The sequence below is a fragment of the Micromys minutus genome, assembly GCF_963924665.1.
Source record: "Micromys minutus genome assembly, chromosome: 13".
Taxonomy (NCBI): domain Eukaryota; kingdom Metazoa; phylum Chordata; class Mammalia; order Rodentia; family Muridae; genus Micromys; species Micromys minutus.
The window spans coordinates 40053901-40071018 of NC_137982.1; the positions used below are offsets into that span (position 1 = coordinate 40053901).

A 17118-nucleotide genomic window follows, 5' to 3' on the forward strand; every position below is an offset into this window, starting at 1 on the left:
TAACATTCAGAAAGATCAAAGGGCGAGGAAAGCATACTTTATCCTCCAGCTTTTAAAGCTGTCGTTCCTCAGCTTCCTGTAGCCTTTGAAACTATGGATGAGCTGTGATAGGCTCTCACCTTGAATGAAATCATTTCTCTACCTCATTCAGAGTTTATAACTGCTAATTGTCTGATCACCAAAGAAATTCTCAAGATTATTCATTTCCCAAAAGCTGCTGCCACAAGTCTGAAATATTGTAGATACCCAAACAGTAGAAAGTCAGCAGAGCCATCTTCCTGTCTAGATGTCTGCATTCTTTGCGCTAGCTCAGAACATCGTCAATATGTTGACAAATTAGAGTAAAATGCTGCTTTGCTTTATATTTATGAAGAACTAAAACTACTGCTCCTTTACTAATATGGGGTAAGGGTATATTTTTCTTTTATCATTTTCTTTTTTTATTTTTTCACTTTTGCTAATAGAAAGCCTGGTTAGCTGCCTGGAACAGCCTTGTACTGAGTGTTAAAGCGTAGCAGCAATAACTCACAGTCAACATGGCAGGTAGTGTCAGATGCTAAAAAACAGTGAGGGCAACCTTAGCATTGACAAGAAAGAGTAAAATACAGTAATGACTTTACTGAATCCTTAAGTTCCCAAGCATCCTCTATCAAAGACACTCTATACAACTGATGTAGTCATGTGCTAAGACCTTGGCTAAAAACACTAACAAATAAAGGCAACATTTGGAAACAAGAAGTGTGAAGGCAGCATTTTTGTTGTTGTTTGTTTAAATCCTGTAGTGCAATCTGAGAGCTTTATTCTAACTAAAAGGGAAAGAAGCATTTCCTAATAAGTTCTTCCAAGGTTTCTGTGTGCTATCATAAAATGACCAGAATAGTGATTAATAGGAAATACTGCAAAAGCTTTTAGCACACATTATTACAACCAACACCTGTTGAAAAATTCCAAGTCAGTTAACAAGGAATTAAGGAATGCAAACAGGAAGAAAGTGTTTCCAAGTGTGGATTCAAAGCCCCAAGTTTCTTAATATTGTTCATAAATTCAAAATGAACAAGGAAGAAAAAAATAATCTGCATGATTTTGTAATGTCATTGTCCCCTAAGTCAAGATCAGGAGGGGAAAAATATCCAAAGACTGAAAAAATTTCTAGTTTTCTCAACATGTGAATATCTAATATTGAACACACACTGTACAATACAAAGGTTTCACACTTGGAAAAATATCTTCTAATATTTTTACAGGCAGCTTCTACCAAAGCACCACATTGTAAATCACTCTTTACAACTGAAAGACTCAGCCTGTACTCTGTCAGAATTCTAAATCTTATGTGCTTGAAGATGTTGGTGCTGTGCTTACAGAAGCCAGAAGAGGGCAGTGAATCATTCAAATATGAATTACAGGCAGTTGTGGGAGACCTGACATGGTGCCTAGAACTCATTCTTAAACACTGAGCTCTTCTCTAGGCCTAGGAATATAATTTCTTGATATTTAATACATCTTTTCTAACACTTGTTTGGCAAAAAATTAATGAATTCACAATATAACCATATATGTATATACTACATACAGTAATGTGTAGATACTATGTACACACACACATAAGTCTATATCTAAATTTTTCTATAGTATTGTATGCTCTACTATATTTATGTAAGTGATATTTGATATGGGTTTATTTTATTCATGATTTGTTTGAAGAATATTTATTGCATTGTGAAATGGTTTTATTTTAGATCATTGAGTTCAAACCACTAACAACTGAAAATGGAATTAAAAAAAAAACTGTTAACAAAACATCATGTGCACAGAACACTAAAACATCAGGGGTTTCTGTTGTTGTTATTGTTGATTGTTTTTCTGTCCCTGAGCTGTGACTATTTCAGCATGGCACTTTGCTTTCCTCATTGCACAGTGGACAACAAAGAATACAAACATTTCAACAAGGACAGAGGAAGTGAGACTATGAGCTGGATTATAAAATAAGGCAAGAGTCCTAGGGTGGCTTCTTTACTCTGTGCTTCAGAGACTTCATTAAAACTAATAGACATTACTTGTATTCATAGAGTTTTTGCCTATGTTCTAGCAGAACTAAGTAAAGCAGCCTACATTATGGCTCATAATCTTTGCACAAATGTCTGTAGCCTAGTGACTTAAAGTTGTAATTCCACTAAACAGGAGAAGGAGAGGAAATCCTGCCTAGCATCAGAAATATACTCTCATCAATGAGAGATACCACTTCTGGGAGTAAATAAACATTTCAAATACATTTCTCATTGGTAGACATAGCTTATTAACATTTACTTGGTGATACTTAATATGAATAAACATGTTTGAGTTTTTGAATTGTTTATAAAATAAAGTGCTACTGTTGCTAAATTTGAAATTAATCAAAATCTAGACAGGAAGTTGGGTGCATTGGCTGCTCTTACTTTTCCTAGATATGTGTGAAAGCAGCCAATGCTCAATCTTAATTTTTACTCTGTGAAGTAAAAGCTAGAAATAAATGATACTCTCCTACTATGATTTTAATGTTCATATCTAAGGTATTACTCTTACTAAATTTGGGTTAGATTAAATTGTTAAAGCAGAGAGCGGTTTTTATTTGAAATATGATTTCAAAATGTTTTACCACAGTATCTTAGTTTTATAATCCATCCAATAACATTCTATAGGTCATGCATTTGAAATCATTTCAGAACATGAATGTTGTACCAAGAGAGTAATAAGAAAGTCACAAAACAATGGAATAACCCCAGTGACATGCTGTGAAGTCGATTCATCAATGGAACAATCATGTCTTTTTTTTTTTTTTTTTCTATTTTCTTGCAATGGGTCAGGCAGAGAGATTTTGTAGCTGAACAGCATGCAAGACACTGAAGAAAAATCATATATGTATGATGTTTTAGGTAACCTGTGTGAAAGTGGTCACATGTCTCTGCGTAGTTAAAGCACAGAGCTGTATCCTGGGGCGTTTTCCACTGTGGTTTTTACCCCTGCAGAGGTGAGAAGGTTAGGTTCTGAAGCCAAGAAAGGAAGCATGAGAAAGCAGTCAATTGTGACTCAAAGTTTGCAAGGTCTTCTACCTGCAAGCAGGTACTAAGTATCTGTCTGAAATACATGCTATGTATTTAATATTAGGTAATGCATTTGGAACACATTAAAAATAAAATGTCATTCAAGTAGACTAAGAAAAAGATTCTAGTTTTATAATCTCATTTTCAGCAAGTAAACATATACACTACTGCATACTAAACAATTTTCATATTTATCCGATAATACAATCAATATTTTGAAAATATAAGCAGTGTGGGTCAAGTGAGTGTAATAGTATATAATTTGAGAAAAAATATTAAAAATAAACCTTTCTCATTTGCATTTAGATGTCATGTTTAATTGAGTTCAAGAGTTTAGACATCACAGCAGGAAAGCAGCATTTTCAAATCTATCAAAGCATAAAGAAAACTAAATTATTATTTAGACATTCCAGACCAATGCTTCATTGTCCAATATAATAAATAGAGCTTTCTAAGATTTTGGATCCAATCTGAGCAACAGAAATGATCCAAGGAGAATTCTTCAGTAGAGCGATTGGTTTTAGGGAACTAACACCTGACAGGCAGGATCAAAGAGCAGCTGCCCCCAATACAAACTAACAAAGCATGAACTTTGACCAGTCAAGAACATTTCTGGTAAAGATGATACTTTAGGAAGTTCAATACTAAGTGAAAATATCAACTGCCCTATAATGAAAGGATGAGAGGAAAAAACCCAAAGCCTTTAATACAGACATAATAACAATGAAAAAAATCAAGTTAAGTGTATAGAAAATACTTAACTCTGATGATCATACACAGTTAAGTAACATTTTATCAAATCAATGAACTGAATGCATTTCGTACCAGCCTTTCTACAGAGACAATGGCTTTCAGACTTAAATAATAAGTAGGGAAACAAATGGAGTGATACATGAGTGAGATTAGGTAAGAGACATGGCAGGTGGTAGTTTGCCCGTGATTTCCTTCTGTGGTATGGATGACCAGTAAATTTACCTCTGTGTCAGAGTTCGGCTCAAGGGCCACGTCTTCCAGCCTTAAGCCATATGGCCCCAGTGGGACACACTAGGGCTAGGGTCCCGTTCCAGAATGTGCTTAACCTGTCCATGTTGCGATGGTTTGCATATGTATCTCACCTTGTAAACTGTCAGGTTAAAATATTTCACTATTTTCATCAATTGTTACTTCATACGTACCTTTAAAGTACATGAACATTTAGAGTCAACTTGGAAATCAAGCATTGGAAAGAATCAAATATTTAAGGACTATAATTTATGAAAAGAGACAATATACCTGTCTTAATACTGAGTACATATAAAAATAGGAATCCATGCCCTCTGTTATGAATGAATGGAAGAAATGAATGAAATAATTATAATTAGTTGCATAATGCATAGGAAATTAAGATGAATATAGTCCTTGTGGAATAAAGGTTCCCCCAACACACTTTCTTTTTTCTTTTCTGTTATACTTTAGATATAAATGGAATAGATGAAACTTTGAACATTGTGATAGAAAAACTGTTGAATATCTGCAATCCCTATCCTTCAACTTCCTATACTCTTATTTTGTGTACCACTCTAATTCAAGAAGACATTCCAACTTCTATTTTCTTAGCAACTTCATATTTTTTTGTAATAAAGCATGAGAAAGGAAATTCTTGCTCTCCAGTTGTATCCATTCCCTATGTCTGTTAGAGTAGAATACTACTTTGCCCAATTAGTTTCATGCTTTTGTGTAATAATGCACATCTTCATGAAGACAAGGAAGAGGCTGCAGAGCTGATGTTCTGGACTTCACGGACGCTTCTGTGTCACATGCTAATCTCATCGATAAGTCTGAGATATCAGGATAAGAAGCCTAAGGTTCCGCCAGCAGTGCTCACTGGAGAACACATACCAGGTAGTGACCTGGGGCTGAGTGAAGTTTGTCATATTTATTAATAATTTACATGAAAATTGAAGCAGTCCTTTATACGAATATATAATCATTAATGTACATTATGCCGTTAACAGTGTACACTGACAATTCTAAACGAATGGAAAAGGGAGAGTTATACTTTCTTGAGAGAAATATGTTTAAGGATTAAACATCAGTTCAATAAATCCAGAAATAAGGTTGTTATAAGCTAACGAAGTTTAGCCTGTAATATATAATGCTTAAGAATGATTATGGAGGTGCGGTCTAAACTGGTAAACCAGGATTAAGGATTCACCTGAAACTAGAGTGCAGTGTTAGACTCCCAGTGAATCACTGAATGCCAAATCCCATTGGAACTGAATATTGATCCTAAATTTCACTGTTGCAGGGGGGGGATCATGAAGTCATTTTCATTTCTGTTTGCTGTCTTGCCTTTCTATGCATATGGAACTGTGGTGCAGATTTGGCATCCAAACTGAAAAACGTCCAGAAACATCTCTAACAAACATACTTCGTTAGACTTTTAGAGTCTCAGTCATCTGCATGTATGGGCATCATATCTACCATCTATGGTGAAGAGGAATGTGCACCAGATAAACCAGGGCTCGATTAGTGTATGCATTTTCTTCCTCTCTCTGTCTCTGTCTCTGCCTCTGTCTCTGCTCTGACTCTGACCCTCTTCTTCCCATCTACCTCTGAGACTTTATAAGAGATCACAGGACTTTCTTTTCTATGGGTGCTGTATCCTATATACATAGGCAGAGGTGGGAAGAGAAGACACAAATGTGTTTCTAAAGTTTCTATCCTGAGCTCATAGTACCATTCAATGTATCCCAATGTTGCTCATTAAATTAAATTTAAATAATAAATAAAATCATCTGGCCCTAAAAATTAGATGATTTTCTGTCAACTAGAGCAGAAATTGCAAGGGACTTAACAAGTTAGGTGTCTGGAGAACTTTGCATACAATGGCGTAAGCTGTGATTTAGGTACTCATGACATTAAAGAAGGGTTTGAAGGTCAAATTCTAAAAGATGTATTCAGGATTTTGTCCACAGGAAAAAAATCTCAGGCAACGTTCACACAGGCAGGAAGTGTTTGTGGCATAGAAGGAAAGTTCCTGGTTTTTGGGATGGATATGCAGGAACGCAGGAGGAAGGAGTCAAAGCTGTTTGTGTCTCTAGCATGATGCTTTACATGTAGTGCCATCTCCAGAGACACTGGGAGCCATGTGTGTCTCTGTCTAGGAAGGCACTTGATTAGGAATGAAATGAAGCAAAATTAGCTTTAACGCACGGCGTAGATGAAAATGGGGGCGGAGGGACCACTTGGAATTGGCAGGGAGTGAGTGCAAAGGGAAGGAGAGTGAGATGACAAGTGGAGTCCACAGGCTAGAGAGGAAGTCTGTGTAACTGCAGCACTGGTGACAAGGGACGGAGGGTGGGAAGACCCCATTGACTACTCAGGGTCACAACAGTTATGGTGGACCAGCAGGACAACCTCATCCGAACAGTCAGCAAGGTTTCTAAAATGACACTCACCACCTCTCCCTTAGCATGTCTGATGTAAGACCAGAGATACCTGCCCTCTCAAATTCTGGTTCACCCACAGACTGTTGGAGGAGCAGTATACGCAAAGCGACCTTACCTGTTGGCTGTAGTCACTGTCTGAATCACTGCTAAGCTCTTCTGTGTTCATATTCTCCAGGTCAGACTCCCCAGGTGCAATCGGCACTGTCACCGTGAGACTGGGGTTATGAATAAAGGACTGGTAATCGTTTTCATCCATGAAGCTTTTGTCTAGGCTGCTGCCAAACCCACTGATCCTATCCTTATCCTTGAGGAAGTTGTGGTCTTTGCTCATCTCCGCAAGGGTACGGTCTGAGATATAGTTTTCTTTCTTGTTGTTGGGGTCCGCTGTTCGTTTGGTGTCCTTGGAGCCTTTCGGCTTTTTGGAAAAGGATTTCAGAATGAATTCACGGAGGGTCTGCTTCACATAATTGATGCCCCTTTTAATTCTGGCCACCGCAATCTGGAGGTTGTTTGCGTCCGTGTCTTCTTCGATTGCCGTAAGATTGTCAGAACTAAAGGAGCTCAGTAACAAAGCCAGAAACAGGTTCAGGACCTGACAGAAAGACAATGCACTTTATCAAGAACTGGTAAAAACAGATCTGAGGGGTTCAATACTCTCTCCATATATAGACATGGGAACGCGGGCGGCGGAGGTGAGCAATACTCCTGAGTTGCCCCTAGGAGTAGAGAATCCAATTGTCATCATACCATCGATCATTCTATTTTTGTTCTCTAACGTGAGTCAGTCAAATTCCCTGTAAGGACTGTTAAAGCTTCTCTGAATTCACCTATAACCACTGCTCTGCTTTCGCAGAAAACAAAGGGTACAAGAAATTGAGAGCATACCCATTGTGCTGAGCGCTCCACTTCATGATCGAAGCACATGCAAGACAATGAAACTGATCAGTTGCCTTTATTGTGTATCACTTAAGCCCTGGAAGAAGTGGCCAAGGAGGTAAGGGAAATTTGTACCCTTGAAGCAAGGTCTCCATTATATATTTTCTTTGTAAATTAAGTACCCAGGCTAATTTCAGGTGCTAAGATTTTCACAGAGAGCAGAAGATGCAGAAATTGTATGCATATTTAAATATTTTACATAAGGGCCACAAATATAACTGAACCACAATTAAATATAGGTGTTTTCAGTACCCAACTTATCTTCGTTCATATTTTTTATGTAGGCTGGGGGCTTAGATGAAATTAAAGGAGGAAAAGGAGAAGGTTGTAGCTTAGATGTGCTCTCTGCTTCCTGGCTGAAATCCTGTGAGGTGCTAGGCTCTATTCTGCCCTCTTTGCCATGACCTACTGAACCTGCTAAGATGGAAACCAAGTAAACCTTCCATCCTTTAAATGCTAGATCAAGTATTTGTTCCACGGATGAAAAGTCTGACTAACATGAAATCAGAGAACAATGTTGGTAGTTGCTAAGGAGTTTTAGGAACTTTTAAATTGTTTCTTTACACATTTTATTAAGAATATATGTTCGTGTTTAATAGGAATACTGGTGAAGCACCCCAAGAGTCTGTCTTAATAGTTTATTCATTAGATCCAAGTGATAAAATTCTTTCTAGTACTATGCTTATGGTACATCGCCTCTTCTATAAGAATAGATACTGTGATACGGTGAGGATGTATTTTGCTTTAAAAATGATGAGATCATATATATATATATATATACACATATATATGTACATACATATATATATGTATATACATATATATGTTTAATGGATATCAAAAGTGAAAACAAACAATTTATGTTTCATATAAATTCTACTAACACTCAGAAGGAAAATAAGTGCTTACAAAAGCAATTAATTTTTCAAAGTCCAATTTGAAGACAAGTTTCCATCATTGTCCTACCACAGACTAGAATGGACTAAAATCTACCTCTAAAGCTTGTGGCTTTCAATGATTTCAATAACTGAAAATAAACTGACATAAGGAATAAGTATGAGCTTTTTTCTTGTGTGTGTTTGTGTGTTTGTGTCTGTGTCTTCCTCGATTGTGTGTGTTTGTGTGTGTGTGTGTGTGTGTGTGGCGACAGAATGACAGCCAGCAAGCCAAAGTGATCTTTCTGATTCTACCCCCACAATGTCAGTCTTACACACATATGACCCCATTTTTAAGTGGCTTCTGGGACCTGAAATAAGGTCCCTTTCTTACACCGACTGCACTCTTATCCACTTATCCATAAGTCAAGTCTCTTGAGAAAATTGTAAAACATTAGATCAGTTAGGTATAAACCTCTAATGTGAAGGTCCGTGTCAGAAACACATTTATACTTCTCCTACATTAAACTTATATTGACAGTATTCTTTGCTACTTAAAAGTTGATGGTCAACTTTGTGAATTAAACTTCAGTTTTATTCAAAGTCTGATTACTTATTTGTCAATCTTACAGACTTGTTTTTGACTGGACTCAGACTTAGAAGTAGAAGCTTTTAAACAAGACAGGACAGCCTATGTCTCTAGGCAATTTGTTTCTGTGATTTTCCTTTTGCTTCCTTTACTATTTTGGCCAAAAGTTTAGCATAGTCCATAGCTTCTTCCTTTTTTTTTTTTTTTTTTTGGTGTATTTTTCCCCAAAGAACAATATATTGGTGCTTGTGCTCCAGGTCACATGAAATAACAAGGCCCTGACTCCTTGGGTGGATCTGGTTATGTGACTCTCACCCTCCTTGTTCAGGGGCTTTCTGACAATATATTGGTGGATTTTCTTTCTTTCTTTCTTTCTTTCTTTCTTTCTTTCTTTCTTTCTTTCCTTTTTTTTTTTTTTTTTTAGAGAGAGAGCGCAGGGGGGGAGTATTAAAATGTTTTTCAATTCTGCTAACTCTTTTTGATCTATTCATTGTGTCTGTCAGTCTTGGGATATCTTTCTTTCTTTCTTTCTTTCTTTCTTCCTTCCTTCCTTCCTTCTTTCTTTCTTTCTTTCTTTCTTCATTCTTTCATTTCCTTCCTTCTTTCATTTCCTTCCTTCCTTCCTTTCCTTCATTCCTTCCTTCTTTCCTTCTTTCCTTCCTTTCTGCCTTCCTTCCTTCCTTTCTTTTTTCCTTCCTTCCTTCCTTCCTTCTTTCCTTCCTTCCTTCCTTCCTTCCTTCCTTCCTTCCTTCCTCCCTCCCTCCCTCCCTCCCTCCCTCCCTCCCTCCCTCCCTCTCTCTCTCTCTCTCTCTTTCTTTCTTTCTTTCTTTCTTTCTTTCTTTGAAGGCCCATGATTGGTTCTTTGTAGGACATGGAGCATTTAAGCAGTTCCTCTCGTTGAATGCTGGGCACAAATGCAGCCATAGAGAAAATGTAAATAAGTGAATTTATTCATTTTCTATAAAATTTTGTATGGTATCTAAAACTTGAACTTCCTCACATGATATACATATATCACAGAATATGCAAGAACTAAACCGAGTTTAGCTCCCTTGCTAGTTTCATGAATATTAAACACATAACCAGTGTTCTCATATGCCTTGCTCCATTGGTGTTGATCATTAATTCAAGCATGCATTACCACAGTTTCATCTGACAGGTCTTATGGTTAAGAGGTTTGAAAACCACAGATTTAATTCATCTGACTAACTCTAGGAGGCAATTAAAAAATATACAACTACATATTTTTCTGGCCAAGGAGATTAAAAATATTATTTTGTTTCTAAAATAAAGTTTAATTTTAAATTTGCAAAAATAACATAAGGAAATTATCGTAATAGAAAATTTAAATATATAGAGAGCTCTTACATACCACAAGGTTCCCAATCACCATGACCATCATGTAAACAATAAGGCACATGGTCTGGCCCGCGACCTCCATGCAGTCCCACATGGTCTCTATCCACTCCCCACACAGCACACGGAACACGATCAGGAAGGAGTGGAAGAAGTCGTTCATGTGCCAGCGCGGCAGCTTGCAGTCATCGTTGATCTTGCAGACACACTCCTTGTAGCTCTTTCCGAACAGCTGCATGCCGACCACGGCAAAAATGAAGACGATGATGGCCAACACCAGGGTCAGGTTGCCCAGTGCGCCCACCGAGTTGCCGATGATCTTAATGAGCATGTTCAGTGTGGGCCAGGATTTTGCCAACTTGAAGACTCGCAGCTAAAACCAAAATCTACAATTAGTCGGGAAACAATTTTCATTGTTTCCAGTCTTGATATTTGTTTTAAGTTTGTGGTACACCTCATATTCCGTTACTATTGTGTAGCAAAAGACAATATCTTGGTTTTGTTGGTTTTTCAATATTGCTGTGGTTTTTAAAATTAAAACATAGCAATACCTATTATGAATAAACTGTGTAGTTTAAGTTGAGGATTCTGATCACAACTTATTTGCATGTTAGGCATGCTTAAACAAATTTTGAAATAAGTGAAACCTTAATTTTACTTTTTAATACATTTAATATTTTTAGACTGCATGGTTATTTGGGTGATAATGATTTAAACTTTAGTTATTAAACTCATTAAACCATGGGCATATCATGCATAAAATTCTAAAAATTAGATCTTGCTGTGAAATACATCATTATATACTGGATTAAAGGTGTTTCTATTGTTTTAAGGTACACCTTAAAATAGAATTGAACATAATTTCAAGTTCCTAATTAAACATGTGATTTTAAATACTTTAAGTGCATTTGTAAATGAAAGGATTTTGTTTACTAACTATGAGACCTGCTATTGCCTTCTGTTCAACATCTAAATGCTTTAAGTAATTCTACAGAGTAAGAAGAAGGAACCCCAAACAAACCTGGTACCCCTTTATTATAAGAATAGAACAGTGCCTTTAGCTTCTATTTACCAATCTGAATGACCGCAGGACTGATAATCCTTCCACATCTGCTAGGAAAAGCTCTACCAAACTCAAGGTCACAATCAGGCTGTCAAAAATATTCCACCCTACTTGGAAATATTCATAGGGATCCATGGCTATTAACTTCAGTACCATTTCGGCTGCGAAGATTCCTGTAAAGATCTAAACCAAACACAACATTTTTCTGTTAATGGAAAGTTGAGAGCAGACCTGATGGTGACAATGACCACCAACTTGATAGTGGCTGTTTCAAAAATGTCCTCTCTATACTTCAAAGATGGCCAGTGTCTCATTTCTTCTTATCAGTGAGGCATAGATTTCTTATAGTTTTCATATAAGTATCAATAACATAAAGCTCTGTCATGTTTGATTTCATCATCACAAACAATGTTTAAAAGGCTCTTATTAGAATTCCAAAAATGTAACTCCTTAACAGTTGAGAAATTACCTTTGTTAATTCATCTCTTTCTCCTTTCCTCTCCCCTCCCCTCTCCCTTTCTTCTTTTTTTCTCCCTATTTATATGACATCATCTATCTATCTGATCATCTATCTAATCATCCACCTATCATTTATCTAGTATCATGTATCTATCATCTATCAATCATTCACATCTATTTTATCAGTTTTCTGTATTTATCTACATATCATTGATCCATTTATATCAAGATATCTTTTATGGATAGATAATCTATCCATCTGTCATCTATCTAATTGTCTATGTATCTTTCTAATATTTATTCAATCATCTGTCTGTCTGTCTGTCTGTCTATTATTCTCAGATACTAAAATTTTGACCCAGTCTCCCTTTGTATTCTTTCTACACTTAGAGTAATAAAGAGCATGCCAACTAAACTTTTAAAGATTTAAAGGAAGAGGAAAAAAAAGAGATTAACTGTCTCGGAGCAGATGAAGTTAGATATCTAAAGCATTCTCTTTTAAAGTGTGTTGCAAAACATAACTCACGACACAGGTATCAAAGGGCTCAAAGATGTAACATAAAAAAATTGCCACATTGTGTAGCAGACTTTGCCTCAAAGAATTTAGTTGAACAAGCATGGTTCAGAGAGAAGGGGTGAGAGTATTAAAATAAACAAACAAACAAACAAACAAATAAATAAATAAATAAATAAGAGTGCAAAACGTAAGCAGGGAGCTCTCCACTCTGGGGTTGCGGTGGTATATAGGAGACAAGATGGGGCTCCTGAGTTCATGTGCTCTAGTACAATGAATAAAGAAACTGATGTGTATGATCTAGGCTTCTGTCTGTATAGAGAAAGCACATAGTTCTGCATTTTGCCAAAGAGGAATAGAAAAGAAGAAGAAAATTCTAATGCAGAAATATCAGGATATTTTTTTTAAGATCATAAATTGTGGGAGACTAAATCTGGGCTCAAACCAAACCTTTGCAATTATAAATGTCTGGATAATGCATCACCAGTATTTAAGAACAATACACCTATAGTATTTCTAAAATAATGTAGAGAATGTATTCATTCAGGAAGTGCCATGTAATTATAAAACGTAATTTTAAAAATATTCAAAAACTTTAAAATACTGACATACATTTTGACAGCTAAAAGCTACTGTAATTCCTGCAATAATAACATACATGAAATATTGCCTTTTTTTTTGGGAATCAACACTACTGACAAAGTATCTTAGAACAGTATATAACTTAACTGGTATGCCCACATAATTATCCGTAGACTTACAGGTTTAAAAAACAGAAGGAGATGGCAGGGCGACACCCCAATGGGACAAAGTTATGAGGACACAGGTCACTCTAGAGAACTCACCAGGTTCCCCACTGCAAGGACATTTTTGAATTCGTCAGTCATTGGGTAATGCTCCATAGCCATGAACAATGTGTTTACAACTATGCAGATGGTAATTGCAAGGTCTACAAAAGGATCCATTACAATAAAATAGATGAACTCTTTGAATTTTATCCAGTACGGAGAGCAATTCCAGATCAAAAATGTGTGAGCAAATCTGTACCACCACGGTGGACATTTTTGTCTAGATTCTTCAAGTTCTGGAGGAAAAAAAAAAAAAGCAAACATGGAATCATTTACTGCTATAGTTTATCTACTAGCAAGCACAAATCGGCAATAAAAATCTAATATTCAGAAAGAACATCGTGGTTTAAGTTTTATGTAAAGGTAGTGTTTCTTTGAAAGCAGATTATGTAAAATTCTTGTACCACGCATGTATTTATTGGTTGATGGAAGCAGAGAAAGGCAGTGACATTAATGACTAAATGCAGACACATGTGCAGGCTGAAGAGAAGGCTCAGATGGTCCTTGTTATGAAGACCTGATTTCTGATCCCTAGTATGCAGGTAAAAAGCCAAGCATTATGGCTCATGATGGGAGGTGGAGACAGGAGAATCATTAGGGTTGGTAGTCAGATAGTCTGGTTGAATCAGTGATCTCTAGGCTCAGTGAAAGATCCTATTCCCCTAGTTACATGGTGACCAATAAAAGAAAACCTTCAACCCACAAATGCACACATATGTATATGCATATACACCCTACAACATGAGGTTATCATTACCATTGATAAAACTTTTCTTGTGAAAGTAATGTTCACCTATTAAAATTTTACTTATATAACACACACACACTACACTTACATATATGTAAATTTTGATGCTGCTTATTAATTAAAATAACTTTCTTATTTGAACAAGCGTCTGATTTTCAAGCATTTAATGGAATACAATGGCATATAAACTGACTTACTCATGAGATTTTAACTCCTCATCCATAGAAATCAACATTTCTTTATAGTGGTTAATTTTTACCTTTAATATTCTTTGAGTTACTATTAATAAGTTCACATATCTCTTTAAAGGTTACCATATTTTGTACTGATGTAACAATACACAAGCTAAAATGACTATCACATACCTTCTACAGTGTTAGTTAGTATGCTGGCTCTGCTCATTGCTCTTTGTCTGAGATGTGGGTCATTCAGCATGTCCTCAGACAAAAAGTAAGAACTGGAGAGTCTTTTTTTGCGCATCTGATTAGTTGTGCCCTATAGGAAAAAAATAAAGCAACTAATTCCAATCTTAAGAGCAAAACTCTTATATAACCTAGGTAAGAATGACGTTGTGCTTGTTAGCTATAATAAAGAAATAAACATAGAGATTTGGTTCCTAGATTTAAATGGTGATGCTGCAAATTTCTAGTTATGTTCAAGAGGGACACATGTTTACCATGAGTCAAATGCATATAAGAAAAAAATCTCACCTCATACTCTTGTTTCTCTTAAGAAACAAAGCGGCCGTTTTTCTCATTATGGCAATATTGTGATCTCTCTGCATATATAGCATAATTCAACATTTGCCAAGGAAAAGCCACACACACAGTCTACCCAGACAAGAGTTATAGAGGTCTGTGCAGAAAGGGTAGAGTTAATACTCTGATTTTTGTAATTGTTACCCCCAAGATTATTTATTGTGATAGCAACATTAATGAAAGCCACTTTAAGATTTTTCTTTCTTACAGCTGAAAGAATACTTTATGCCATAATGAGTAGCTAGCTGTAGGTGACTCAGTTTGAAAAAGGCGTTTACGACCAATGGTAACACTTGCATGGGGAGGATGTCTCCATATCAAAGAAGTGGCCACGGTGCAGCTCTAAAAATCAGACATGCGGGAGTGTGAACAGAAGTGTGCCGGGTACATTTATCTTTAAGTGAAAATGCTTGTTTTCCAAGCAAACTTAAAAAAAAGTAAGACTATACTGGTCTTTTAAAGTACACACCCCCAACACATAATATACATAAACAATTATACAACTGTACAGCTGTCATACACTAGCATGTATGTGCTATGGATACTTTACTATGAATAAATAATGATCAGGTTGCAAAGTTGTATATTGTCATGTCTGTATACATATCAAAATATAGACTGTATACACACATTTGCGTTTGTATATATGTGTATGGGCACATGATGCTTTTTCTCTGCTTTATGCTCATTAACTTTCCTCTCCCACATCCAGAAGCATTTGACTATACAAACCCTTTTCTATGTGCATGTGCACAAGGTACAGATTGCATTGTCAGGCAAGAACACACTGCACCTGTAAACTGGGCACTGGGTCTAGACTCTAGAACGATCACATTTCTAGTTCTTGGGCTTTTATAATTTGAACTTTTGTGGTTCTTTTCCCCTCTCTGTTAAGAAAGCAGACTCTTAAACAAAACACTAATTTAAAAGAGCGAACTCAAATACGACATGAGTTGTATAATCACATTTTACAGATAACAAACACCAAGGAAGGACAAAGCCTGTACGCCATGTCAGAGGAAGGTAAAACATGCGACTTCCAAAGACAAGCAGCTTGACAGAATGGCCTACGTTGTATCATGCAAGCAGAGAGATTGTACGGCATCCCAGAGCGCATGCACTTTTTTTTTTTTCTTTTTAAAACTGAAACATGTGTGTGGTCAGCAGAGAGATTGTACAGCATCCCAGAGCGCATGCACTTTTTTTTTTTCAAACTGAAACATGTGTGTGGTCAGGACATCCATGGAACTTTACTTTCACTACACAGTTTGCTCCTGCAAACATGTAGACACATAAGGTGTGATGGGAACTTGCTGGGCTCATGGCAGCGCTTGATGGTATTTGGCAATGCAGAACAAGGTAAGCGAGTGGACATGTGTCCTGAAAACCCCAGACTTGTCTTCAGGCCTAATGCGACATTGTCAGAGCTTTCAGTGGTTCAGTGGCACAGGCATTTGTTATGTCAGAATCGTTATTTTTTTTAATTTACATGTACTTGTTTCAGTGAATATATTCTGGACCTTTTGTCCAGATAGATCTCAGGCAAAATATGTTTTAAATGAACGGCATTTCATTTGTTTAGAGGAATCAGTACAGAGATTCTAAATTATGTACAACTTTAGAAGCCTAATGCCTTTTGCAGACACAGTGGGGATGGAGGCTCAGGGAACAAGGTCTTGTGGGCATGTCAGAGCTGCTCGTGAACAATGTGACCTGTGAGCATCCTGGCTTCTTTCTCCTATTTGCATTCAGAGTAATGAATCATCTCATCCAGATGGTACAAAGCTTTTAGGACGTGTTTGCTGTTTTTACTGTTGTTATCAACAACCCAAGTACAAGTCCCTTGCAATAAGCATATATTAAGTAAACAACCTGAAATAAACAGAAGTATATTGGCAAGGGATCCAGGATTCTTTACGGAGTGGAGCCTGTCTTTAATAAGGTCAGCCTATTCAATGAGCTATAGGCATCTTTTACAAATGTTCTCTAAAGTGATGCTTTTAGAAAACCTGTAATCGGAAGTGTAAATATTTTCCCGGCATGAGATAGAAAATATCTTGTTTATATAAGATTTATTTTCAAATTTTTCATTGTGCATGTGTGCTTTTGTGTGTGTGCTTGTGTGTGTGTGTGCTTGTGTGTGTGTGTGTGTGTGTGTTGTTATGCACATGTACATGCTGTACCCACTGAAACCAGAAGAGGAAGCCAGATCTCATGGAGCCCGCGGCACAGTGACTGTTTTAGTGAGCTACCTGAATTGGGCGCTGTGCCAAAGGGCCCTTATTCTCTCAACCATCTCTCTAGTCGCATAAAATAAATTTAAATTAGGTGACTATAACACTTAATTTGAGAATTGATCTATGAATTAAAGCTGTGTTTCCACTGAGAAGGCATCACCAAATGCAGAGCCATTCACACGCCAGAGAGCAGGCCCCCCGGCAGAGATATTGACTGATGCACAACA

General features: G+C 36.7%; 1 protein-coding gene across 5 annotated transcripts in view; it reads right to left on the reverse strand.

Annotated features, from left to right (window-relative positions):
- Positions 1 to 17118, reverse strand: part of SCN9A (sodium voltage-gated channel alpha subunit 9) — a gene marked incomplete at both ends in the record, with an annotated part of 73899 nt that overhangs the window by 32672 nt on the left and 24109 nt on the right. For all 5 annotated transcript variants that reach the window (XM_080927890.1, XM_080927889.1, XM_080927888.1 and 2 more), the window contains 5 exons: positions 6624 to 7100; positions 10281 to 10637; positions 11337 to 11510; positions 13146 to 13384; positions 14262 to 14391. In XM_080927890.1, the coding sequence (XP_080784016.1) occupies positions 6624 to 7100; positions 10281 to 10637; positions 11337 to 11510; positions 13146 to 13384; positions 14262 to 14391 (1377 nt within the window). The remainder of the gene's footprint in view (positions 1 to 6623; positions 7101 to 10280; positions 10638 to 11336; positions 11511 to 13145; positions 13385 to 14261; positions 14392 to 17118) is intronic.